This window comes from Gossypium arboreum, chromosome 8 (genome assembly GCF_025698485.1).
Source record: "Gossypium arboreum isolate Shixiya-1 chromosome 8, ASM2569848v2, whole genome shotgun sequence".
NCBI classification, from domain to species: domain Eukaryota; kingdom Viridiplantae; phylum Streptophyta; class Magnoliopsida; order Malvales; family Malvaceae; genus Gossypium; species Gossypium arboreum.
In genome coordinates this window covers 5,264,385-5,288,934 of record NC_069077.1, presented here as the reverse complement: position 1 = coordinate 5,288,934, position 24,550 = coordinate 5,264,385, and the positions used below count along the sequence as shown (strand labels likewise).

The following is a 24,550-nucleotide window of genomic DNA, read 5'->3' as shown; positions in this document are numbered from 1 at the left end:
AATGGATTAAATTTAAAAAATCTAAAGAGTACAGGGACTGATCGCAAAACTAAACCAAATCCTTACAGGTTTTTGGAAGCTTGAGACAACCAAATTTCACCAGGTCTTTTGCATAAAGCTGAGAAAATATAATATAATAGAGGTAAGTTCTTACATCTTAAGCAAGTTTTAGATAAATACTAAACAACTTAAAGTAAATATAAAGTTACAAGCAATCAAAACCTTAAATCTGGGATTATTAATTTGTTGGCAAATAACATATGTATGTATGTATATATACTGTCAAGATTGTTTTTCATTTTCCAGTTTATAAAAAACAAAATCCAAAATCTGACAGAAAACTAATAATTTCTGATACCTAATGTACTTGATTAAAATTATGAAGAACTATTATGACCAAACAGCTATAGTTGGAGCCATTTCCATGTTTTCTCATTAAAGATGGCATAACTCTAATGGCTACCGCCTACCAACGACTCCATTTAGTGGACCCCATCTCTCTACAAGGTTAAATAATCTATGGTTTGATCTGGGTTAATTTTCTTTCTCTTTATAACTCCAAATGAAGTGTCCCCAGTGTATATCTTTTACCTTTTCTGGTGTTTCCTTTTACATCCAAATACCCTTTGCCTTTGAAGTTTGAAGCTTTCAAACTGTTGGCAATGTTGAATCCTTTTATTTTTTCAAAATATTTGACAGCCAACATCCATGAATTATTGTCTTTCTTCATCAAGTTCTTTCCTTTTTGTAAAGGTTGATCCTTTTTATTCTACTCAATTACATAAATTTCTACCCTTTCCTTTTAAAGATTTTATTTTGTCCTTTTTGTTGACCTTTACTTATCTCCCTTTGTTCATGTAAAAAGGTTTTTTTTTTCTTTTTTTGTGTGTTTATTTGTTGAAGTTTCAAACAATACCCTTTTCTTTCTATATATATGAATTAAGCCTTTTTTGGTTCATTTCTTCTCCCTTTCTGTCGATAGCCTTTCTTTATAGTATCTCCCAATAAAAAAAATTGAAGGGAATTGAGTAGGTGTTTTTATCTCTAAGACTTTGAAGTATAAAAATGATGATGATGACAATGGAAGGAATGATGGATCAGGGTGTATTGGATGATATAATAAGAAGGTTGTTGGAAGGTAAAGGAAGCAAACAGGTTCAGCTTTCTGAAGGAGAGATCCGTCAGCTTTGTGTTAATGCTCGTCAAATCTTCCTTTCACAGCCTAATCTACTTCAGATTCATGCCCCCCTTAGAATCTGTGGTCAGCTCTCTCTCTCCGTCTCTCTCTCTTTTCTATCTATTTATGAAATTGCTTATGTTTTTGGCTGTTGTTATTTGAGGAATTGATTCTTTCCCTGCTAACACTTTGATAGCATCAACTTTTGAAGAGAATTTGAGATAAATTTGTATGTTTAGTTCATTTGGATATGACTTGGTTCTAAACAGTTTGTTTTGAATGTTCATGGAATGAGAGTTTAATTAGGTTTTTTGGATATGCCCAATTTGTGTTGAAAATGATTGTAATGAAGTATATAGCTTGGTTGAATTAGATGAACTTTGTATCCAATTTGGGATTTTTCTTTGGTAATTTGGGAACTAATCTCTTTCCGAAGGAGTTGAGCAGCAAATATTTTGACTCCTATGTTGTTGATGTTGTTATAATGGGATATTTTGTCTTGAACTTCATGCCTATTATGAAGCAAGCCTGAACTGACCGACTTAACCGACCTTATGCTCGATAAATTCTAACATATAGGCCTTATACAGGTGATATTCATGGACAATACCAAGATCTCTTAAGACTCTTTGAGTTTGGTGGCTATCCTCCTGCGACAAACTACCTGTTCCTTGGGGACTATGTAGATCGAGGCAAGCAAAGTTTGGAGACGATATGTTTACTTTTGGCCTATAAGATACGTTATCCCGACAAAGTTTTTCTCTTAAGGGGAAACCATGAAGATGCGAAGATCAATCGAATTTACGGATTTTATGATGAGTGTAAAAGGCGATTCAATGTTAGGCTTTGGAAAATATTTACAGATTGCTTCAACAGTTTACCGGTGGCTGCACTCGTTGATGAGAAGATACTTTGTATGCACGGAGGGTTGTCTCCAGAGTTGGAAAATTTGGATCAAATAAAGGAAATTCAAAGGCCAACAGAGGTTCCTGATAATGGTCTTCTCTGCGATCTACTTTGGTCCGATCCTGATCCGAAGATCGAGGGCTGGGCAGATAGCGATAGAGGAATTTCATCTACTTTTGGAGCTGATGTAGTTGCTGAATTTTTGGACAAGAGTGACCTTGATCTCATTTGTCGAGGCCATCAGGTAAGCGCGGTTTCTTTCGAGCTAGAACTTTTATGAATGGTTGTAGGTTTGTGTATGCAATGGAACCTTTAAGTTCAAGCTAGAACACTAACCAATGTAGTTTTTGCCTGCATCTATTGCTTAGAAACTCCTATCTAGTTGACCTTCCCCAAAGATTGTTTATAAACTCCGGTCGAGTTAAATGATCTAGCATCTCTTGTCTTTGGTTGCATGGAAATGCTTTTACAATAAAATTTCTTAGCATCAGTATTGCTAAAAGTTCACTTGTCGGAAAAGGCTAGATGATAACATGCATTTCGATGACATCTAAGATACCACCAGCCATTCTTTTGCGACACATGCTCCTGGATTAGCCCTCAAAATATGACCAATATGGTCATTACAATATGGTCATTATTAGTTATGTCATTCAATTTGTTTAGATTGAGATTTTTCTAAGTTTTGAATTGCAGGTTGTGGAGGACGGCTACGAGTTCTTCGCTAGCCGAAGATTAGTAACAATATTTTCAGCTCCAAACTATGGTGGAGAGTTTGACAATGCTGGTGCTTTATTGAGTGTTAATGAAGATCTTGTGTGCTCCTTTGAGATATTGAAACCAGCTGATAATAAATCGTTACCAAGCGGTTCTAAGCCCCTGAAGGTACCGTATGTCCACTTGAGCAATGCTATCATATGTTGCAGGTTCAGAGAAACATTCAGTTGATTATAGTTTCTTTTGTTGTATCTATATTCTCAGCAGCCACCAAAGATGGGGAAGGTTTGATGTTCCATGAATAGGGATTGCTAGGGATGTCATTCTGCTCAAACCCAAAACATGATGAGCTGAATTGAAAAAAGTTCCGATTACTTCATTGTACGAGTAAACTTCCATAAGATTGTTGCTTGCAAACGAAGTCGTCGGAAGAGTCTGTAAATTAACTACCCATTTTCTCTTCTGTGCAGTAACAAATTTGTTTTTGCATTGGACACAGTTTTCTAATCACTATCAGTGTGCAATCTATGGATGGATCTGCCTTGATTTGTGTTGAATATACTTAGTAATCACCCAATATCTGGTTTACTTAGGAACCATATACCTTTTTTAACTGCTGTAAAATCAAGTGCTTCTATGAAAACACCATCTATGAAAACTTACCTAAATTTGGACCTTGATAAAGGTTGTGCTTGAAAGCTACAAATTACGCCTCTTATTGCCTCCCTAAACAAGTTCTTAAAACATCACAAATCATTAAAAGACAGTTATCTCTAAATCTATCCATATCAAGGACAATGATTAACAATATCTAAGTAACTACAACGAAGGATTCAAAGTTTTGGGAAACAGCAAAGGCAAACTTTTATTTTTGCTATGATTTCACAATGGAACTGCAAAATTAGGCTTATACTAACGTATAACTTTTGATATATTTGTCTGGTACAAGTGGAGAGGGGTTCACAAAAATATTGATCAGTCTAGCATTCGAGCGGAGAAGTGAACTTCGTAGATAAGCCAACCTGAAAAAATACCAGAAAGAAATGAAGAAACGCGTAAGCAACAGTGGCGGGGAATGAAAACCATTGAAGATTTTAACTACCGAATACTTACAGATTTCAATATGACATTTCCAAAAACCGCAGTAACGTTCATCTTCGATTCCCTTTCCTATTTCCTTGACTAGAAGTGGGTGTCGGGTTCATCTTGACTTCTAGTCTCCTAGCAGCACGTTGAATAGCTGCAAGCTTTTGGCGTTGGTTATGGCTCTTTCTTTTGCTGCTCAGTCAATAATATTACGAAAGTAGAAGATGATTATAAGATTTTAATGCAAAAAATTAACTGAAAAAACTAGACAACCTACAAACAGATTAAATACACTGTGAAGTGAAGTCCACTTAGCATTGAATACTTTTCCAGACATGGATATCCTTCTAGGAAACTTAATAAAACTTGAAAAAAAAATTGGATGCCTGGAGGAAAACTATTCACAAGAAGGAAGTAACAGAACCTTATAAAAAGTAGGCCCGCTGTAAGAACAAGGCCTCCTACTGCCCAAGAAACTCTTTCATTAGATGGCATATCCTGGAGCAACTGCTGGAAATCTTCTAAGAGCCCAGAGTTCCCAGTTTTGTGGGGTTTCTCAGATCGTGAAGGTCCCCATGAATCAGCAATTGAATCAAGACTCGCTTTGCCACCATAACAGGACTCTTCTTCAATACCACCATGCATGCCAACGGATTGTTCAACACGGAAACCTGCAGCAAGGCATAATTCTGTTCCATTGGATGCCCATTCAGATGCTCTACCACAAACAAAGTCATTTGCTCCACATGGTGCTAGAACCTGACAGAAAGTTTCTTCATTTGTATTAGATCTAGGGGAATATCTAAATTGAGAAGATACTAAACCAGTATGACACAAAGCAAAACTAAATAAAGCTCCAACGCTCAAAACACATTAATGTACAACAGAGAAGATATCCGACTTCATTGAATGGGAAGCACCATGAAAGTAACCATCCTAGCCATCAAATTATTACAACCTAAGTGTCGATAGCTCTTCAGAGGATAAATTAAAACTTTATAAACACGCAACCCTCCGCCGACCCCATTAGTATATGATCTTTACATGGTGACTTAAAAGTCTACCTGTGTCTTTGCATCCATTGAGAAGTAAGCATTAGAGCAGGCCTGAAATACTCTATCACAGAAGGATGTGCATATAAGTGGGGGTCCAGGCTGAACTCCGACTCGTGGATCGCATATGGAACATTCCAGCAATTCCCACAAATGCAAACACTCTTCACTGGCTTCACCTGTTAAAGCCAGCCTCCTAATAGAAAGCAAAGCAGGATGTGTCTGGGCAGCATCACAGCAAGTCTTTTTCCGAAACACCCTACAGAGTGTCAAATCCTTGTGTCCCTTCCCCACCCTTTTAGGAGGTTTCCCCTCAGAAGAGAAGGGCGGAAAGCGACCACCTTGAGATACACAAAGACCACCGGATTCTCCTGGTAGATACAAAACAAATGAATCTAACATGCTGTAGCTTCGTAGGCAAAATTTAGAACCATAAATTGTTGTATTTAAGGAAGACCATTAAATGAGAAGCTCTTCAAAGTAAAAACACAACATGCTTAACAGAAATATCTGCAATCTACAGAGTAATCTAACACATACACATGGGTAAATCAGCTAACTTTGAAGCTTAAAATTAACAAACTAAAAAGAAAAAAGAAACAAAATACCCCATTATCTAAACCCAAATAAAAGAAACAAAGCCCTGCTAACATCACGGTTCAATTGATTGAGGCCAAAAGAAACCTCCTTTTATCAAAACAACAACAATTAATGCCTAATCTCCAACCCTAAGTCATGAATGAATAACTTGAAACAAAATCCATAACAGTATCAATAAAAGAAAGAAACCCAATGAAAGAAATTTTGAAGCTAAACGAACACTAATAAAAACAAGAAAAAAAAAAGAAGAGGAAAGCATATATTGTTTGTTACCATAGGAAAAGGACAGAAGAAGGTTAAAAAGGAGAAGAAATATAAGAAACCCAAGTTCAATGTTATTCATTGCTTTTACTTGTACTCTGATTTTTGAGCTGTGAATCATTGAGAAAACCCAGAAAGGTGGCGGGGATCCTGCATTTACAGTGGTGGAAGAACTGAAAGAAGAAGAAACTGGAAGAGTGGAAGAGATCAATGAGCAGAGACTAAAACAACGTTAGTACTACGCTTGATGTCAAAATAATCTGGTAAGTCGTCCTGGGTTTTCGGGTATTCGTTTGCCCAAGTTTGTATATTTGACCCGTTCAATTAACTGGGCTTTGTCCCACTGCCACCATGCAATACAATCAAACCCGTTCGGAACCCATTTTGACAGGAACCAGATTAACGTCCCTCTATGGGTTTAGAACAGATTCGGCCTTTTAAGATTAAATTCGACTGAAAGCAGAGCAATAAATATTAAACAACTATATTTACCTGTGTTTGGACTGCATTAAAACAAAAGAAAGAAAAAGAAGTTTCAAAAGGAAAAAAAAAGAAAGGAAAGGAGAGTAACACTCTATTGATGCGCAAAGTGAGAGTCGGTGATTCTGGTCTGTTAACTTTATTTAGTACAATGTGGAGAGTAGCATGTCGCCATAGAGATCTCAGCTTGGTTGATCTAGAGAGGAAGGAGGGGCCTTTGATGAGGAAGAAAATTGGAGAAGAAAAATCCTCTCCTTCCTAAAAGCGAAGTAAGGAAATTGTAACACCCCGTACCCGAGACCGTTGCCGGAGTCAGACACGAGGGGTTCGCAGACTTAAATCACTTATTGTACAGTCCATTTTAAATTTTCAGACGAGCTGGCTAACTACGTCACTGTCACCTTAAAAATCATATCTCGAGTTCCAAAACTCGAAAACCAGTTCCGTAAATTTTTCCTGAAACTAGACTCATATATCCATCTACAAATTTTTTTCTAGAATTTTTGGTTAAGCCAATTAGTACAGTTTATTAGTTAAAGTCTCCCCTGTTTCAGGGTTCGACTACACTGACCTTCAGGCATTACGACTTGGATATCTCCCTGTACAGGGCTTCAATACTGATGCCGTTTGTTTCTATAGAAACTAGACTCGAAAAGGAATCTGTACATATATGGCATAACTTCTAATTATCTCTAGTTTATTTATAATGAATTTCCAGATACCGTCCTGGCCCTGTTTTGCAAAAACTTAAATATCTCATAATATACTGTTCATATGATCATTTCGTTACTTTCCTATGAAAATAGATTCATCAAGGTTTGATTACATAATTTATTCACTATTTAATTCCATTCCTACTATTTTTAGTGATTTTTCACATTCACGTCACTCTTCTATCAAGCATCTATTTTAAGGTAGACTTTACCTATTACATAGTTTCTATGATTCAACTAGCCCTTTAGCATATATAGCACAAAATATGATCATGATGAACCATTCTAATGGCTAATCGTTGCCAAACATTTCCATGCCTCTTAATGAACATATACATTCAAGATGACTATAACATTATGCTCAAAACGTATATAAGCCATTTTCGCATGGCTATCCAAAGTTTACATACCAAAGTTCAAACAAAACATAATAGCCTATACATGCGAAATGTTCTCTTAGACCAACTAAGAAGAAGATACCAAAAGTTGCAAGCTGGTGTGATGACTTGACGATGGTCCCGAGCACACAAAAATGGATCAAAGGAACCTAAATAAGTGACAAATAAACACACGAATGAGTATATAACTCAGTAAGTCATAAGCATTACACTGCTGTCCATTTATAAAATATCATAAAAGAAGACAAATAATGCAAGATTAGGTACTCCATCCATACCGACTATGCTATAACTTCACGTACATTTAGCATTACATGCTCTCAACTTGCCAAGCCTCCATTGACATCTCGTATGATATTCGATATGATATTTGATGCATCTCCACACATCATTTTATTTTCATTTAGATTATACTAATAATAGCATTTCATCTACTCCACAATAATCTCATGTTCCTAACTTCAAATATAATCACCACATAGGTTCAAGACTTACCAAGCTCAGTTCCAAGTATAAACATAACATCTATTCCTTATGAACTCAAATATCTACTCATTCCATTGTCCATGATTTACTCGATGAAGTCGCATACTTAACGTTAATAATTATTCAAAATATATAGTAAGTCCGCACACTTAGTGCTTAATAGTCAACTCGCACACTTAGTGCTATACAATTAAACTCGCACACTTAGTGCCAATCTCATTATCGTAAATGTTTATACCCGCACACTTAGTGCGAAATCAACAACTCAATACATCTCACTTCTTTTTACAATCGATAATTTTGTCACTACATGCATTTATATATCATCCCATTCGCATAAGTACATAAGTATTATGATTATTTAAATCAATACAAAATATATGCTTAATAACTTACCTTGTGTTGGGTAAAACGGTTCCAACTCGGCTACTCGATGTTCTTTCCTTTGCCTTTGCTTGATTCTCCTCCTTTAACTTCTTGAGCTTAATCAATAAATTAACTAGTTTAACCGTCTTACTAAATATTTATATCAAAATATTAATGATTTCATATCATAGGAGATACATGACTAATTCTTATCTTCCTACCATATGTTTTTGAGCTATTCGCTAATAACCATATGCTATCACCCTACTATCAATAATCCAATCACACATGCATATATATATATATATATATGGCGAATGTGCAAAGCTTAGACTCAACATCACCTATGCTCTTAATTTGATGGCGAATATGCATACATATATATATGATATCAACTATACTATCATCTTTAATTCACCTAAACACAAAATTTCATCTCATGAACACTTGACCGAATTTTTCCTAATCTAGCATGGCTTCACATCTATTTGTAACATCCTATAAATCCACATATACCACATTTCTACATAAATTTTCTTTTACTTTTCCACTACTTCCATTCACAACATCAAAAGCACCATACACTTAGCATTTACCTCTTCCTAACCATATGCCATCTAAGTACCCCTTTTAGGTAGAAAATTAACATATGGGTTGTAATAAGACATTGGCTACTAACTAGATTTTCACAAGAATTTAGTAAAAGTAACATAAATCCTACCTTAATCAACCCCTTTTGAGTTGGCCGAATGTCTAGAGCATTTCTTCTTTCCTTCTCCTAACTCACGACAATTGCAAGAAAAGAAAGAAGATGAATACTCCCTCTTCCTTCTTTATTTTATTCATCTTTTCTTTTTAATTCCTTTCTTTAATTTATTTTAATTGCTAACTAATAAAGAATTGCATTGAAATTTAACCTAGTGGATGGGCATCATGGCTTGGCCGGCCACTACTTGGGTTTTTGGGCAATTTGACATGCAAACCCAAGTTTCCTCACTTTGTTATTCTTTGGTCCTTACATATCCCCCTATCATATTTTCTTAAGTTCTCAACTAAGTCAATCACTTGAAATTCACATTCATAAGTCTAAATTAAAACATCAAATTTTCACACATGCACTAATACTCATAGAGGATATGCAACCAAATTTTTAAATAAATTTTGGGACTCGGTCTTGTGGCCTCGAAACCACATTCCGACTAGGGTCGAATTAGGACTGTCACAACTCTCCCTCACTCAAAAATTTTCGTCCCCGAAAATCTTACCAGCGAATAAATTTGGATAACGTTCTTTCACCGAATCCTCGAGCTCCCAAGTAGCTTCTTCGACCCCATGTTTATGCCACAGTACCTTCACTAATGGGATCTTCTTATTTCGCAATTCTTTTACTTCACGTGTTAGAATGCAAACCGGTTTTTCCTCGTAACTCAAATCCGATTGAATTTCGATCTCAGATGGAGTAATTATGTGTGATGGATCGGACCTATATCGTCGAAGCATCGAGACATGAAAAACGTTATGAATCTTTTCAAGTTCGGGGGCTAAAATCAATCTATACGCAACTGGACCAATTCGTTCGGAGATTTCGTACGGCCCAATGAACCTCGGACTTAGTTTGCCCTTACGGCCAAATCTGAGTATCTTTTTCCAAGGTGAGACCTTAAGAAACACTTTGTTTCCCACCTAATACTCAATATCTTTTCGTTTTAAATCCGCATACGATTTCTGACGGTCTGTGGCTGCCTTCAAACTTTCACGAATTATTTTTACTTTCTGTTCAGCATCTTTAATCAAATCCACTCCGAAAATTTTACTTTCACCGAGCTCGGTCCAAAACAATGGTGTACGGCATTTTCGACTGTACAAAGCCTCGTAAGGCGCCATCTTAATGCTTGACTGAAAACTATTATTGTAAGCGAATTCAATCAAAGGTAAATACCGTTCCCATGAACCACTAAACTCGAGGATGCAACATCTCAACATATCCTCAAGTATCTGAATTATCCGCTCGGATTGACCATCGGTTTGGGGTGAAAAGCGGTGCTAAAATGCAACTTGGTACCCAAGGCTTCTTGAAATTTCTTCCAAAATCGTGAGGTGAATCTCGGATCTCTATCCGATACAATAGAAATCGGTACCCGTGTAATCTCACAATCGAGAAACATACAATTCAGCTAGTTTATCCAAAGAAAAATCAGACGTCGGGGATAAAATGAGCCGACTTAGTCGATCTATCAACAACAACCCAAATCGCATCTTTCTTACTTGTCGACAATGGCAACCCGCACACAAAATCCATCGTGACTCGATCCCATTTCCATTCGGTATCATGATCGGTGAAGTAAACCCGTAGGCACTTGATGTTCGCCTTTACTTGCGACATATTAAACACTTCAAACAAAATCGAAATGTCTCGTTTCATACCATGCCACCAAAACGACGTCTCGGATCGTTGTACATTTTCGTACTCCTCGGGTGAATTGACATTCGGCTACAATGAGCTTCGTTCAGAATCATCGAAATGAGTTCTGAATTTCTTGGAACACACAACCGACTTCTGAACCTCAAACAATTGTCATCATCAATTTGAAATTCTGATTCCATATTCGGAACACATTCAGCCCGTTTTGCAACCAATTCATCATCGACTTTCTGAGCTTCACGAATTTGATGAATCAACAATGGTTTGGCTTTTAATTCAATTATTTTTTACAGGAATTAAATTATATATTTTTATAATAATAAAATGTAATTTTATCATTTTAATAATTTATATATTTATAATTTTAAAAGATTAAATTATTTTTTATTATTTTAAGGATCAAAGTGTAATTTTATTATTATTAATTTAAATTTTTATAAATTATAAATGAATTTAAATATAAAATTTTACATTTTAGGACGGTCAAGCCCTTACCAACCTGCTAGATTCGCCATTGCTCCCTCCCTCGTCTTAAACCCTTTTAGAGAAAAAATAATATATTGTTTTTTGTGTCGATTCATTATAATGATAGTTTATTCATTTAAAGGGCCATAAGGTATAAAAGGTGTAACAGTGAACAGATTTAATAATATTTATATGCATAACAATTGTCCCTCAGTCAAGGGAAAAGTTATAAAGTTAGTTTTCTTAAGCTCATTTTTCTTTTAGAGGTGCTTTTTGGGAAGGACAATCTAATAGTGGAACATTTTTTGAAATATTGTGTAGCACCCTTTGTCTGGTCTGGTCACTGGACCTAAGCTATACGAGGTCACTACACAAAACTCAGATAATATTTTACGTACTTTAAACATGCATGACAGACCATGCCATAGACTAGTAAATGACGGATCGCTACAATGGATCGATCAGCTATAAATAGTACTTTTTATAGCTAAACTACAGATTTTTTTCCGCAGACACAACTTTTTCAAAAAGTATGGCGGATTGTTCCACATATACCTTTACAATACAACAAGTATTGCGGAAACTGCTAATGTGCATTAAAAACAAAACTTGTATTCATTTTATTTACAAACATCAAGAGAGCACAAGGATAGCACTTTAAACTCTAACTTGGCTTATTACAAAATAAAAATTCCTCTATATACATGCCAATTAGAACAACTATTCAAAATCAAAGGTCTACCATAACGTCTGGCGTATAGTGTGAACTTCTTACTGTTCCGATCTATGTATTCTAAATGCTCCAAAATCTATAATGTAAAAGTAATTTTGGTGTAAGTATTCAGAATACTTTGTAAGCTCATACAAATTCAATAATTACATACCTTGAGTAATAATTATATGATAAATTAATACGAAATTATAGTTTCCCTATCCGCTAACATAGTTCGCCAACAAGGGAAATGGTTATATTTTAATAACTATAACATATTGAGTAAGCAACACGATATAATGACACTATTCCTATCAAATTCAATCTCATTCCTTTCGTTGATATGGACTTCAACAATATTAATTAATTCTTTCATTTCTCCTCATTTCTTAACTTGGTAACTTCACATTTCACATGTTTTACATTACTCGATGAACATCGTAAAAGAATTCAAAACACAAGTACGATTCACAGCAAAGGTTCATTCGAGCTAATCACATACAAAGGTATAAGGTTACCCATTCAGGCTAAATCTTTATCGACACAATAAAAAGCCTAACCAAGGCTATATACATGTAAGGTTACCACTCCATGCTAAACCTTTAAAACGGCATCAGATTACTAATCCAAGTTAGATCTATGTCACATTTATCTTCGAATCCGCAACAAATGTTGAATCTCGGAATCATCAAAAAATAACATGTATCCATGTGTATAAATTTTTTACTATGTTTATCGGAACACTGTCATTTTGTAATTCCATTCACATTCTTTCATAACAGAATTCAATATTTTCTCCTCTCTATATATACTTAGCAATCAAATCTACTTACAAAATTTTTAATTGTATAATTTAAAAACAAAAGGAAAGAAAGTTAAATAATGTTCATATTGCATGAACTTGCTTGACAGAATGGTAACACACTATGATAAAGCCTACTCAACAACCTTTCTTTTTCCATAGTCTTTTTTTTTATGAATTCAAATTTTGATCTATAAAATAATTTAATTCAATTCTTATCAACCAAATATCATTCATCGTCATAATGTATTTATAAGTCAATTCAATCTATCACTTGAAATTCTAAATACTATTCATGAGCTTACAATGCATCTAAACCCTTTTTTAGACATTCATACTTGAATCTTTATAAATTAAGAATAACAATTCTTCACTTTACACAGTAAATCTTTTCATATCTAAATTTCTAATCAAATCAATTAACATCAACAACTCAAGCAAGTAACAATGGTAACACTTCATAACTTTAACAGTTTTGAAAATAGATACATGGGTTAGTTAAATTGAGTTATTGCGTTCACAAGAGCATAAAATTTATGAGAATCAAACTACAATTTACTTATCATGCTAGACCGAAAGATAAGGAGATTCTTAAAGCTTTTCTTTCCTCCTACTATGGTGAGATTTCGGAGAAGATATGAGAATGAAAATCATTCTCTTTCCTTCCACTTAAATGCTTACTCTCACAATTATCAAAGTGTTATTTTATTAACATTCTAACAGGTGTTCATCCAAATCCATGCATCAACCGTCCACTAACATTGAAAGTGGACAATTGCTATATAAAATCTTTTAACTCCTAAAGATCAAAGATGACTAAATATTACCTTCATTACCAATTAGTCATTAAACTAAAATTAATTATCAAATCAACCAAATTATTAAATCAAATTTTCTCATAATAATATAATAGACTAGTAATTATGAAATATGATATAAACGAGGTTCTGAAACCATTATTTCTGGTACCACAAAAATTAAACCGTTACATATTGAAAGCCTAAAAAAGGCAAAAAAATCTTATACGAGGATGCAATACACATAGTTTAGGATGGTTAACTCTTTTAATACAGAGCAAAGAGTTGCACCACTTAATTCTTATACCATTCTATGTTTGATGCCATGAAATGGCTAAGTGTTTGCCAACGTGAGCTAATATCTAATAAGGTTTGTCGCTCATAATGACTTAGCATATAAAATGTTTTGTTTTAAAAAAGTTACCTATGAGAATGTGTAAGTTCGAATTTAGGGGTTATACTTGAGAAGGTATAAACTTGAACTTAGAAAATTGTACATTATAAGGTATAAGCTCGAATTTAGCAAGTAGTACCCATAAAAGGTGTGTGCTCAAATAATTAGCCAAGTGTCTTAAAAGGTTAGCAATGGTTCTACTATTAACTTAGGAAGCAGTACCCTCAAAGCGAGTGTGCTCAAATAATTGGTTAAGTTCCTTAAGAGGCTAGAAGCAGTTTTGCTATTAGCTTCACAAGAAGATCTTCAAAGGGTGCGTGCCCAACTAATTGGCTAAGTGTCTTAAGAGGCTCGCAGCGATTTTGCTATTAGCTTAGCAAGCAGTACCCTCAAAGTGTGTTCTCAAATAATTAGCTAAGTGTCTTAGAAGACTAGCAGTGATTCTACTATTAACTTTAGCAAGTAGGACGCTCAAACAATGTGTGCTCAAATAATTGTTTCAATGCCTTCAAAGGCTAGCAGTGGTTCTGCTATTAACTTTGGCAAGTACTACCCTCAAACATCGTGAACTCAAATAATTGATTCATTGTCTTGGATGGCTAGCAATGGTTTTACCATAACGTAGTGAGCAGTGCCTTCAAATAGTGTACTTTTTCAATTCTACTTTATAATATAATATATAAAATAGACATTTTACTTTCTTGAAATCACTTTCTGACAACATAGTAAAATATGATCAAACTTTTCAAAAAAACTTTTCTACGACACTCTTCAAAAGCATTTTTCAACCTTAATAGTAAATTAGCTCTTAATCTTAATTTAATTAGTATCATTGTTGTTGCAACAACCTAGAGGATGTAGGTAGTATGAGCATTATACAAATATATATAAAATATTTGATGTAATGATAAAGCATAAAATTAATGCATTGTCATATATTATCAAATATTAACCTATATATTTTGTTTGGCTAATATATTAACAAATCGATTATTATACCTTGTTTAAACAAGCCCTGCTATTTTTTTTATAGTTAAATGAACTCCTAACATATTATTTTTAAGCATGAAAGTCCTTGATTTTAATATTAAAGTAAAAATATTTGAAATTTCTGAGCTAATTCACATTTAATGTTGATTTGAATTTGACGAGAATATAAAAACAAAATAACATTTTTAAAAGTAAAATAAAATTATTTTTAATTATTTTTAAAGTGTTTAATTAAATGCATAACACATTTAATTGCTCTTTTGAAAAACTTCAATCCATCTTTTAAATTTTATGTTGATGCTAAAATGTATAGAATTTCTATTGCATCAATTCAAAATATATCTAAGGGCTTTGTTCAAATAAAGTGTAGTAGTTTAAGGGCTTTTTAAATATATTAGCCATTTTGTTTCCAAGTAATTCAATCAGGGTAATTATTCACATGTTGTTGCTTGCTGGTTCGTAGGGGTAGGAGTAAATCTTGTCTCGAGCCTCAAAGCTGTCGATCTCATTTACATTGAGCCATTTGAATCCACCCCGCTATTATGGTCGATCAGATCAAAATGATACAAGAATCCAAACCAAATAGTCCTCACAAAACTACATCGACCAAACAATGACATTATAGGCAAATTGTTTTGGTGCAAGCAGTGACATTTCTCAACCAAGCATTCAAAATCGAAGAACGAATTCATCCTTGGATCTAGAGCAGTTCGCATTCATAAACAATGACAAATTACTATGAAACATGAGTTCAGCAAGCTATTCCTGTATAACCACATTAGAGGCTTATTTGATTTGGAGCAAGTAGTGGTCTTTCACAACCTAAATAAAACCGAACAGCATCATACAAAGCATGAAATGACAATGTATTCTTCCTTGGATCTAGTTCACTTATCATTTCCAGGACAAAGATGAATCGTTAAGAAGCACAGATTAAGAAAAGTAAACAATGTTTCGAAATTGTTCTAAATTTAAAGCAACTTGACACCTGCTTCCCTAAGAGAATCAATGACAGCCTTGACTTTACCATGATACTTCTGTTCTCGCTTTAAGGAAACGGAAACGGCAGGGATCTCTTTGAGCAGCAAGCGTTCCGCAAGTATCTTCCCAATCTTGGCAGCAGCCGCCACGTCCCGAGTAGATTCCATGCTCGACCTGAGGGCCTTCTCCTGTGAGCTTGCTGCTGAAGCCACAGTTGCAGTGGGAGAATGGATAACTTGAGCACTAACATACTTGTTTGTGAAATGCATCTTCAGGATATAGGGCTTTAGGAATTTTAGAATTCTTGGTGGTCTAACAGGTGGAGGGATAACCATCTCTGTTCCACACAAGGGAAAAAAAAAACATAGATTTAACTCCATAAATACAATCATGAATCATGATTGTTTAAGAACAACATTCCACTGAAACTTGATTGTAAAGGATCACAACAGTAAAGAAGAACCAAAGGCGGAGTTAATCATATGAAGGAAAAAGAAAAAAACATGGGTCAGTATGATCCGGAGATTTGCTTCTTCGACGCTTGTTCCAAGCTGAAACTAACCCGAAAGGCATTGCTTTATAATTTCGATGATTTGAGCTCTTTTTCGATTATATTACATGGAACAGGCAATTTGTCGAACAGCTGAAGTGCATGACAATAGTGATGATGAAGAACACATGAATATGTATCAAATTTTCTTTTAGCCTAAAGCTTGGAAAAATATTAAGAAGTGAGGGATTCGGATCCTAACATCTACAACTATTTTGTATCAAAAAGAACATGAAAGAAGAATATCTCTAATGGGGAAAAAAATACATGCTACTCACCCATCAATTTTATTCCAATTTTTTTCTTTCACTCTTAACATGTCATACAATTACGAATGAATTTAATAAATTCAAATGCGGGTCTACAAAATCATGAAAAAGTTAACTGATTCATGAATAAGATGTTTCAATCAAACCAATTATCTTCTTTTTTTCCCCGAAAAAAGCTTAATAGCCACTATTTCGCAGTAGCAGCGACGTATCACTATTTCGCAGTAGCAGCGGCGTGCGCCACCGCGAAAGACCCCAATAGCAGCGTAACGGAAAACAGCAGCGATAAGGGTCCAACATTTCCGCTAAATCGATAGCTTTAAAAGAATAACAAGCGGAAAAATCGAAAACAGAAGATCAAGTATAGCAGAGTGATGCCGATAACTCAAACATCTCCCTTATGACTCAAATAGAAATCAATCCGCAAGAAAAGTTCAGGGTTTCAAAAATTACCTTATGTAATTTCCTAGTACGTCGGAAACGGCAGAAGAAAAGGTGAGATTCTGACGGAGTGGGCGGCGGGGAAGTGTGACGAGAAACGAGCGTCTTAGGTGCGTGAATTTTAAGATGAAATTTTAGAAAAACTTTTTTTATTTTTTCTCAAATGGAATTAGAAGTAATACTTTTTGGGTAAATTCTTGGATAGTCACCCAAGGTTTCATGCTTTACTATTTTGGTCATTCATTTCAAAATTTTATTATTTTAGTGGGTCGATTTCATTTTGTAGTCACCCCATCGTTAAAATGCCTTCAATTATAGATGGAATGCTGACATGATCATATCTTGATCAGTATAATAATTTTAGCTCTTAACATTTTATACAATATGTCAATTTTGATCTTAATTCTAAAAAGTTCAACAATTTTTTCCCTCAATATTTGCATATTTTATCAATTTGATTATAATACTCAATGACTAACAAATCTAAGTACCACGGATAAAGAATTGTCACAATTTTGACTTGAGGTTACTAATGAAACACCTTTTAACTTTAATTACTAATGAAAAACAAAATAACTACAAAACACATCTCCTAAAGTAACATTGAACAATTGTATTAGATTTTAACTAAATTTAGAATCGAGTTGAATTAGATTCCTAAACAAGAGATGAAACTCTCTTAATATTGTTTTATCTATCTATAAGACTAAAATTTAAGATCTTACTTAAGAGATATCGATCTCCTTCCTGTTCAACTCAAAGGATATTTGATGATTTTCAATTTAACCAATGCCAAGAAGCAAAAATACAAGAAAACATTATATCCAACCCAGTTTTACTAAAGGACTGACTGAAATCTCATTTTCCCTTGATCTTCCCGATAACCAAAGATATACACAGATAAACTTTTCCTCCTACAGTCAGCCTATGTGAAATTCTTTATCAATCACAACTTGAATAGCAAGTCGCACTTTGTAACAAAACAAGCCAAAAATCTCGACATCATAAGTAGCAATTCAGACAGAAGCTTTTTACATTTGCAGACTCAAAGCTGAAATGAAAAAACAATAACAATTCTCCTTAAAACAAAATCCATAATTTTTTGTTCTTATCAAAATCATTATGCCAATCAACTTTTGCATAGCAATGAATCAAAGTCAGGCTTCTCTCCCTAAACAACTTAGCAATCTTGTGAGCAGGAACCAAAGGTAAATACGAGGCAACATTGTACCCTTTCCCTGCACTGTTAACCACTGTCTGGTTATACCTGTCACTGCAATAAGCGGCTGTCGGGACAAGTACTGAAGCCACTTGAGGGAATAGAGGAAGCTGGTTGAGTTTACGCCATGCTGAAACTGCACATTGTTCAACTTTGGGTTCATACTTTGCATAAAGCCCTTTAGCCGAAGTCTCATACTTGGTGTACACTGATTTTGCTAGGCAACGCACACCACTCCATCATGATGTAGCTCAGAAGCTACATCCCGAGCCTCACATGGGGCCTTTTGAGCTGCCGAGATGGCTTCACAAGAGACCTGCTTCATAACTTGAGGATCACGGCGATCAATCTTAGTCACTGATTCTTCCGGTTGAGCGATGAACGCTAAGGCGTTGAGTCTCGAATCCATCGGGACTATGGCTAAAGTTAAGGAACCATAAGGAAGCAAGTGATTGAAAAGGGAGACGTAAAAAATAAAAGGGTTAATATGTAGTTTCCCCCTGAGCTTGAACAATAGTATCTAATTGGTACTAGAACTTGTATTCCATGGCTCATGTTGATATCTCTCCACTAACATCTTAATATGACATATGAGAAATATAAATTAAAAAATAAAAATCTTATGAAAATGTAAATTAAATAGATATATATATAGATTTAAAGGTAATACATATAAGTTGATATTAGAATATCTAAAATGAAAAATGAATGGATTCTATTTTTGTGTGTAGTAAATTATATGATAGATAATTGTATAATATTTTTAAAAATACAAAAATATAATACTTTTATCAGCTTTTATCAGGGGCAAAGCTAGGGGTTGGCTGGGCCCCGCCCCCTAAAATGTAAAATTATTATTTTGACCCTTAAATTTTTTAAAAATTTTAAATTAGTAAAGATAAAATTGCACTTTGGCCTTCTTAAAATTATAAAATTTAATTTAATCCTTTACAAATTATAAAGATATAAACTATAAAAATTAAAATTTCATCCGCCCTAAAAAAATTTTGACTTCATACGGCTTTTATGATAAATAAGTTTTATTAATAATCTCTTTAAAGTATTTTAAACTAATTTACTATAATATAATAATACTATAAAATTTAATTTCATAAATGAAAAAATAAAAAAAATCTCATATTTAATTTTTTGTCTAACATTATATAATATAAAAATATTGTAAACATAAAAATAATATATACATATATTTACCAAATTAAATTAATTGTTTAAAATAAATTTAAATTAAAAGACCAAAGTACCCTATTAATTCCATAAACTCCCAAAGGAACTGGAAATATATATTATATATAGATATAGATGGTTAAAATAAAAATAATTATTTAGACAAAAATGGAATTTTCAGAAATTAAATAATAATTAAACAATAAATAATTAAAATTGTAATAATAAATTTTAAAATCACAAGAAAAACTGATTAACTTTTAAAAAATTCAAAATATTTAAATTTTAAAATGATAAAAACCAATTAACTTTAAAAAAAATTTAAAAATACTTAAATTGCTTTTATTAAATCTTAATACTAAATTGTCCCTATTATTTTTGTAATATCTACTTTACCCTATTAACTCTAAATAATACTCATTTTAACCCAATTAACTCCTAATGACTCAAAGCAACTAGTTTTATCATATAGAGAGAGAGATTTTGCATTTTCATTATATAAGTTGTATAACCATGTCTACAAGGGCAGATCTTTATAGTGGCCTAGGAGGGCTTTGGTGTACAAATTTTTGGAAATTTTCTTTTTTTTTTAAGTTTTTTAAAAAATTTCAATTAGCCCATTAGATTTTTGAAAATTCTCGTTAATCTCGCAAAAATTTTAATTAGACCCCAAATTTTACAAGTCCCATAAAACTTAATCCCGGAATCCATTTGAAAAAAATTAAAAGAATAAAGTTGACATTGGTAAAAAAAAATAATGGCAACATTGTAAAAATAGGCAAACCGTTAAAAGGATGAATTTTATCATTATACCTTAAAAATATGTATAAGAAATACCATGCAAGACATTTAAAGATGATTAATACTGAAACATTTAATACGTATATTGTATTTATATTTAATCTAGAGAAAATTTGCATGAAACGATAAATAATAATATCATATCAACGTGTATCACTTGCACTAAAATTATATTACGTTATTAAAATTATATGAAAAATCAACCGAATGATTGCTGCTTACTAAAATACTTTTTCATAAGTGATGTTTAATGATTTCATATAGTTGTTATTACTTGGCGTGATTCAAGTATGTACATTATTGTTTAAAAAAATAGAAATACATGAATATCTTAAATTTGGTTAAATTAGTAAAAAAAAAAAAGTGGTTTTAAAAAAAATTGAAAGAATGTGTCGATTTTTGGAATATTTACTGAAATAAGTCGATTTTGGATGAAAACGTGTACAACTGTGCACAGGGGTGAAGCCAGTAAATATTTTTAGGGGGATAGAAACTAAATTGTAATTTTTACGATAGTAAAAATGTAATTTCACCATTTGGATAGCCTATATTTTTATAATTTTTAAAAGATTAAATCATTTTTTTATCATTTTTGGGGGCTAAAGTACAATTTTACCTTTACTAGTTTAGAATTTTAAATGTTCTAAATGGTAAAAAATTTCATTTTAAGGAGGTCAGGCCCCTGCTATCCCCTTAAATATACCCCAACGCACGTTTTCACTCTGACTGTGCAAAAAAAGCGTATCCTACTGGACGTGTCTTAGCCACTAAAGAAAAGGGAAATACTTAAATATCTTAAATTGGGCTAAATTAGTCCCAAAAAAAAAACTAGTTTTAAAAAAGTTTTAAGAAAATATGTCAATTTTTGAAATATTTACTAGAATAGGTCGATTTTGGAGAGATGATGAAAACATGTCTAACTAAGCATGTTTTCACTTTGACTATGTAAGAAAGTGCGCCCTGCTGGACGCATTTTCACTCACTCTCTCCCAAATAGATCTATTCACTCAAATATTTTTTTTAAATAAACTTTTTTGAGTCATTCAACTTAAGCTATAATATAACAAATCTTATATAAATATAAAATATTTTAAATATGATTAAAATACAATATGAATACACATGTTATGGCATTTAGTTTATGAGATAATTGAATAAAAACATGCATCCCTTATATATAGCTATTTGAAAAAGTATAAGAGATTCAAACGTTTAACCAAAAATGAAAGAGGAAAAAGATTGAAGGAACAAAGTAAAAACTAGAAAGCAAGACATTAGAGGGACCCCTTTGAAATAAAAGTTTTGTTTGTTTTAAAGCGGACCATTGGAGACATGGAGGGACCCATCACTAATTTTATTCATATACCAACCATTTCTTTAGAACATGTCATTCCCATTTAAACAATTCACTCTTCCATTACAACCTTTTGGAGTAAAATTAATTGCAATACTAACTCTGTGTTTTGTCCTTAAATCATTCAACCATATGCTTCATTATGCCCATAGAGTCTACCTGTTTTTATTGTGCCTTTTCCTTCTCTATTTCACTATTTTATTTGCTATTTTGTATCTTCTAATTATCCAACATGTACCAATATTAATTAAATAAACAAGTTGAGTCTAATATAAACACAACATGAATATAAATATAATGTGATTAAACATGTAAATAATTACATGCGATTGACATATTAATATAATAAACTCGATACATCTGTCATATCATTTGTACTATATTTAGAACTCTTAATTGTGTTGGTGTTATAAATTAATTAAGCATTAATTCAATTTAAAAATATTTTTTAATTATTTAAGTAATTAAAATATAATATTAAAAACATAAATAAATAATGTATTAAGTCAATAAAATGCAAAAATAATAATAAATACCATAAAAATATGCGAATTATCAAATTTAATAAATTATTATTCTATATTATATTAAATACACAAACTCATGATGATATAGGTTTTATTCCTGCTCTATAGAAATTTTATATATAAATATAAAAATTTGCTTATAGCAATATTTGTTTTTTTTTAAATTAAAATAAATTTTCATTAAGTTGATAAATGTCAAGTCTTCACAATTTATTTAATCAAGGTCTTAATATATAATTGTACATGAATTGTCTATAACTTACCTCCATATAAAAATTACCATTAAAAATAATAAGTATAAGCCTAAAATTATTTAAATAATTGAACTCATTAATTCCTGGTTAAATCGGTTCAATGTGAAAAAAATTATTAATTAGTTAAATAAGTTGATTTTTAAAATTTAAGAAAATAAATTATTTATAAAAATTCATCTAACTAAACGAGCTTTCTGTTAACATTTAGAAAAAGTGCTTCAAATTAAAAACGTTTTATAAAAATTTAAAAACAAAAAAAGCATCCTAAGTAGGCTTTCCCTGACATATCATAAAAAGTTCACCTGAACGAGTTTTCTTACCAATTGTACAGATACTTTTAACCTCTCTTTTTAAAATAACTTATTTCTTTAAACTTTTAAAATACCGAACTATTTAATGAATTAACTTTTTTTTTTCTAATTTAGTCTTAATTCCCACCCAAAATATGAAAATTAAAACATTTTACAACTTTAAAGCAAGGTGTTATTCGCCGTCCATCAATGTTTTGGTGAAAGAATAACACAGAAAATTACATTTTATTGGACAATTTAAAATTAAACTTCTTTTTCTTTAACCATTTAAAAAAAAAAGAAAGAAAGAGAAAGAGAAAGCTAAAGATCTTGTGAGGAACAAAAAAAAGTATATAAGAATAACAATAATCTTTTACACAGACATTTAAAAAAATTAAAAATACTAAAAACATGACTACAATCGATCTCTCCATGTATAACAATCAAAAAGTAAGAAAAAAAATGGAAATCTCAAAAGGAAATTATTTATTTCGAAAGAGGAAAAAAAAAAAAGCTCAGCCCCTGCACCTTGTGATACGGCTGCATCCACGGTTGTAAGGGTTAGCCTGAGCTCCAGGCTGGCAATTGTAATAGGATGCACCACGGCGGGAGCAGGGAACGGTGTTCCTTTGAAGAGCGCCGTAGCTTATGTACCTGGTCGTTTGCAAAACGCGGCGGCTGATCTCCGAGTCCAGCTCAAACTCTTCTTCCCCTCCTAAGCATTCCCCTATGGAACCCTTGCAAGAAGATCTGGTGGGGGTCGGAATCCAACCCAGGATTTGCTGGTTGTGGTAGTGGTGGGCACCACTCGCATCAACTGCCACCATCAACGCCGCCGCCACGATCACGGCGCAGATCCAAACAAGCTTACAAGAATTGAGCGCTGCCATTGCAATTTCAAAACACTCTTTTGTAATTTCTGGGGTTTTGGCTATGATTTAATATCTTGATTCCTTCTTTCTCTTTGTATTGTGAGGTGCGGTGCTGTAGTTGTTTCTTCTTTGCTTTCTACCTTTCTTGTGAGCTGCTGCTTCTTTCTTCTTTTGTTTGGTGGGTTTGTTTTTTATTTATTCACTCTGTTTTTTGAGTTTTTAAATTAAAGGTTAAACTCGAAAGAGCTAGTTGGCAACTTAATTATAAAAAATATGGTTAGTTTAAACGACACTCATTCCGCTGATTTTTACAGATATGCCATTATGTGTGGATTTTTTTTTATTTTTTTTGGAAAATTAATTATTAAATGAATATGGTAATGCACTTAAATGCTTGAAAATTACAGATATTAACTTTAAATTTTATTCGATATTATAAATTATATATGAATTCTTAATCTAAATTTTACTCGTATAAGTCTTATTTGGATATATTTTTATATAATTAGAGTTATTTATATGTATATTACTTGTAATTATATTTATAATTTTCAAAAAAAAATCTAAGAATCATAATTTTGGAAATGATTTGATTATATAATTTAAAATATGACATGATAAGTGAATAAATTTACTTTAAATATTAATTTTAAGGTTGGTATTTGGTATTGTATTTTTTTATTTCATAAGCGCTTTTAAAAAATTATCATATGCCTTTTTCTTTTTAAATATTTATTTTTTAATATTTTCTTATACATCTATAATATACTTGTTAATCATTTGACTCTATTAATAATGTATCAAATATTTTACCTAATTTAAATATTATATTTATTGAGTAATTTTATCTCGTATTCTATTAACGAGAATATTTAGGTATTTATACATACTATTACTGTCCAATCACAGGTAGGATCCAAGTTGCCTACTCGCGACCCGGATTGGTCCCACTAGATGATTGAGTGTAATGGAACCGCGAGAGG

At 32.6% G+C, this 24,550-nt stretch overlaps 4 protein-coding genes and 1 pseudogene across 5 annotated transcripts; 1 reads left to right on the top strand and 4 right to left on the bottom strand.

Moving 5' to 3' along the window:
* The first annotated feature begins 558 nt into the window (after nucleotides 1-558).
* Nucleotides 559-3,357, top strand: LOC108469813 (serine/threonine-protein phosphatase PP1 isozyme 9). 2 transcript variants are annotated; one of them, XM_017770868.2, is made up of 4 exons: nucleotides 559-1,261; nucleotides 1,768-2,327; nucleotides 2,780-2,968; nucleotides 3,068-3,357. In XM_017770868.2, exons 1-4 carry the CDS (start codon nucleotides 1,066-1,068, stop codon nucleotides 3,089-3,091), a joined length of 969 nt encoding a protein of 322 aa, XP_017626357.1. In that variant the 5' UTR covers nucleotides 559-1,065; the 3' UTR covers nucleotides 3,092-3,357. The 2 variants fall into 2 exon arrangements, with proteins under 2 accessions (XP_017626357.1, XP_017626356.1); XM_017770867.2 differs by having other exon boundaries at nucleotides 3,065-3,357.
* A 210-nt stretch (nucleotides 3,358-3,567) lies between these two features.
* LOC108469814 (uncharacterized) lies at nucleotides 3,568-6,054 on the bottom strand. Its single transcript, XM_017770869.2, has 5 exons — nucleotides 5,812-6,054; nucleotides 4,951-5,309; nucleotides 4,311-4,645; nucleotides 3,914-4,078; nucleotides 3,568-3,822 (listed from the first exon to the last, which is right to left on the bottom strand). The coding sequence occupies exons 1-4, from the start codon at nucleotides 5,918-5,920 to the stop codon at nucleotides 3,952-3,954; spliced, it is 930 nt and encodes a 309-aa protein (XP_017626358.1). The 5' UTR covers nucleotides 5,921-6,054; the 3' UTR covers nucleotides 3,568-3,822; nucleotides 3,914-3,951.
* Nucleotides 6,055-15,610: 9,556 nt separating this feature from the next.
* On the bottom strand, nucleotides 15,611-17,232 carry LOC108468887 (uncharacterized). Its single transcript, XM_017769756.2, has 2 exons — nucleotides 17,078-17,232; nucleotides 15,611-16,142 (listed from the first exon to the last, which is right to left on the bottom strand). Exon 2 carries the CDS (start codon nucleotides 16,138-16,140, stop codon nucleotides 15,796-15,798), a length of 345 nt encoding a protein of 114 aa, XP_017625245.1. The 5' UTR covers nucleotides 16,141-16,142; nucleotides 17,078-17,232; the 3' UTR covers nucleotides 15,611-15,795.
* Nucleotides 17,233-18,145: 913 nt separating this feature from the next.
* Nucleotides 18,146-18,693, bottom strand: LOC108468631 (REF/SRPP-like protein At3g05500; annotated as a pseudogene).
* Nucleotides 18,694-23,025: 4,332 nt separating this feature from the next.
* On the bottom strand, nucleotides 23,026-23,837 carry LOC108468870 (rapid alkalinization factor-like). Its single transcript, XM_017769729.2, has one exon. It carries the CDS (start codon nucleotides 23,583-23,585, stop codon nucleotides 23,211-23,213), a length of 375 nt encoding a protein of 124 aa, XP_017625218.1. The 5' UTR covers nucleotides 23,586-23,837; the 3' UTR covers nucleotides 23,026-23,210.
* Nucleotides 23,838-24,550: the final 713 nt, after the last annotated feature.

Coding starts and splice junctions, on each gene's coding strand:
- LOC108469813 (XM_017770867.2), top strand. CDS start 1,066: ATGATGATGATGACAATGGAAGGAATGATGGATCAGGGTGTATTGGAT. Junction 2,328..2,779: donor TCATTTGTCGAGGCCATCAG/GTAAGCGCGGTT, acceptor TTTGAATTGCAG/GTTGTGGAGGACGGCTACGA. Junction 2,969..3,064: donor GCGGTTCTAAGCCCCTGAAG/GTACCGTATGTC, acceptor CTATATTCTCAG/CAGCCACCAAAGATGGGGAA.
- LOC108469814 (XM_017770869.2), bottom strand. CDS start 5,920: ATGATTCACAGCTCAAAAATCAGAGTACAAGTAAAAGCAATGAATAAC. Junction 5,310..5,811: donor TCTTCTGTCCTTTTCCTATG/GTAACAAACAAT, acceptor TGTATCTACCAG/GAGAATCCGGTGGTCTTTGT. Junction 4,079..4,310: donor GCGGGCCTACTTTTTATAAG/GTTCTGTTACTT, acceptor TTGACTGAGCAG/CAAAAGAAAGAGCCATAACC.
- LOC108468887 (XM_017769756.2), bottom strand. CDS start 16,140: ATGGTTATCCCTCCACCTGTTAGACCACCAAGAATTCTAAAATTCCTA.
- LOC108468870 (XM_017769729.2), bottom strand. CDS start 23,585: ATGGCAGCGCTCAATTCTTGTAAGCTTGTTTGGATCTGCGCCGTGATC.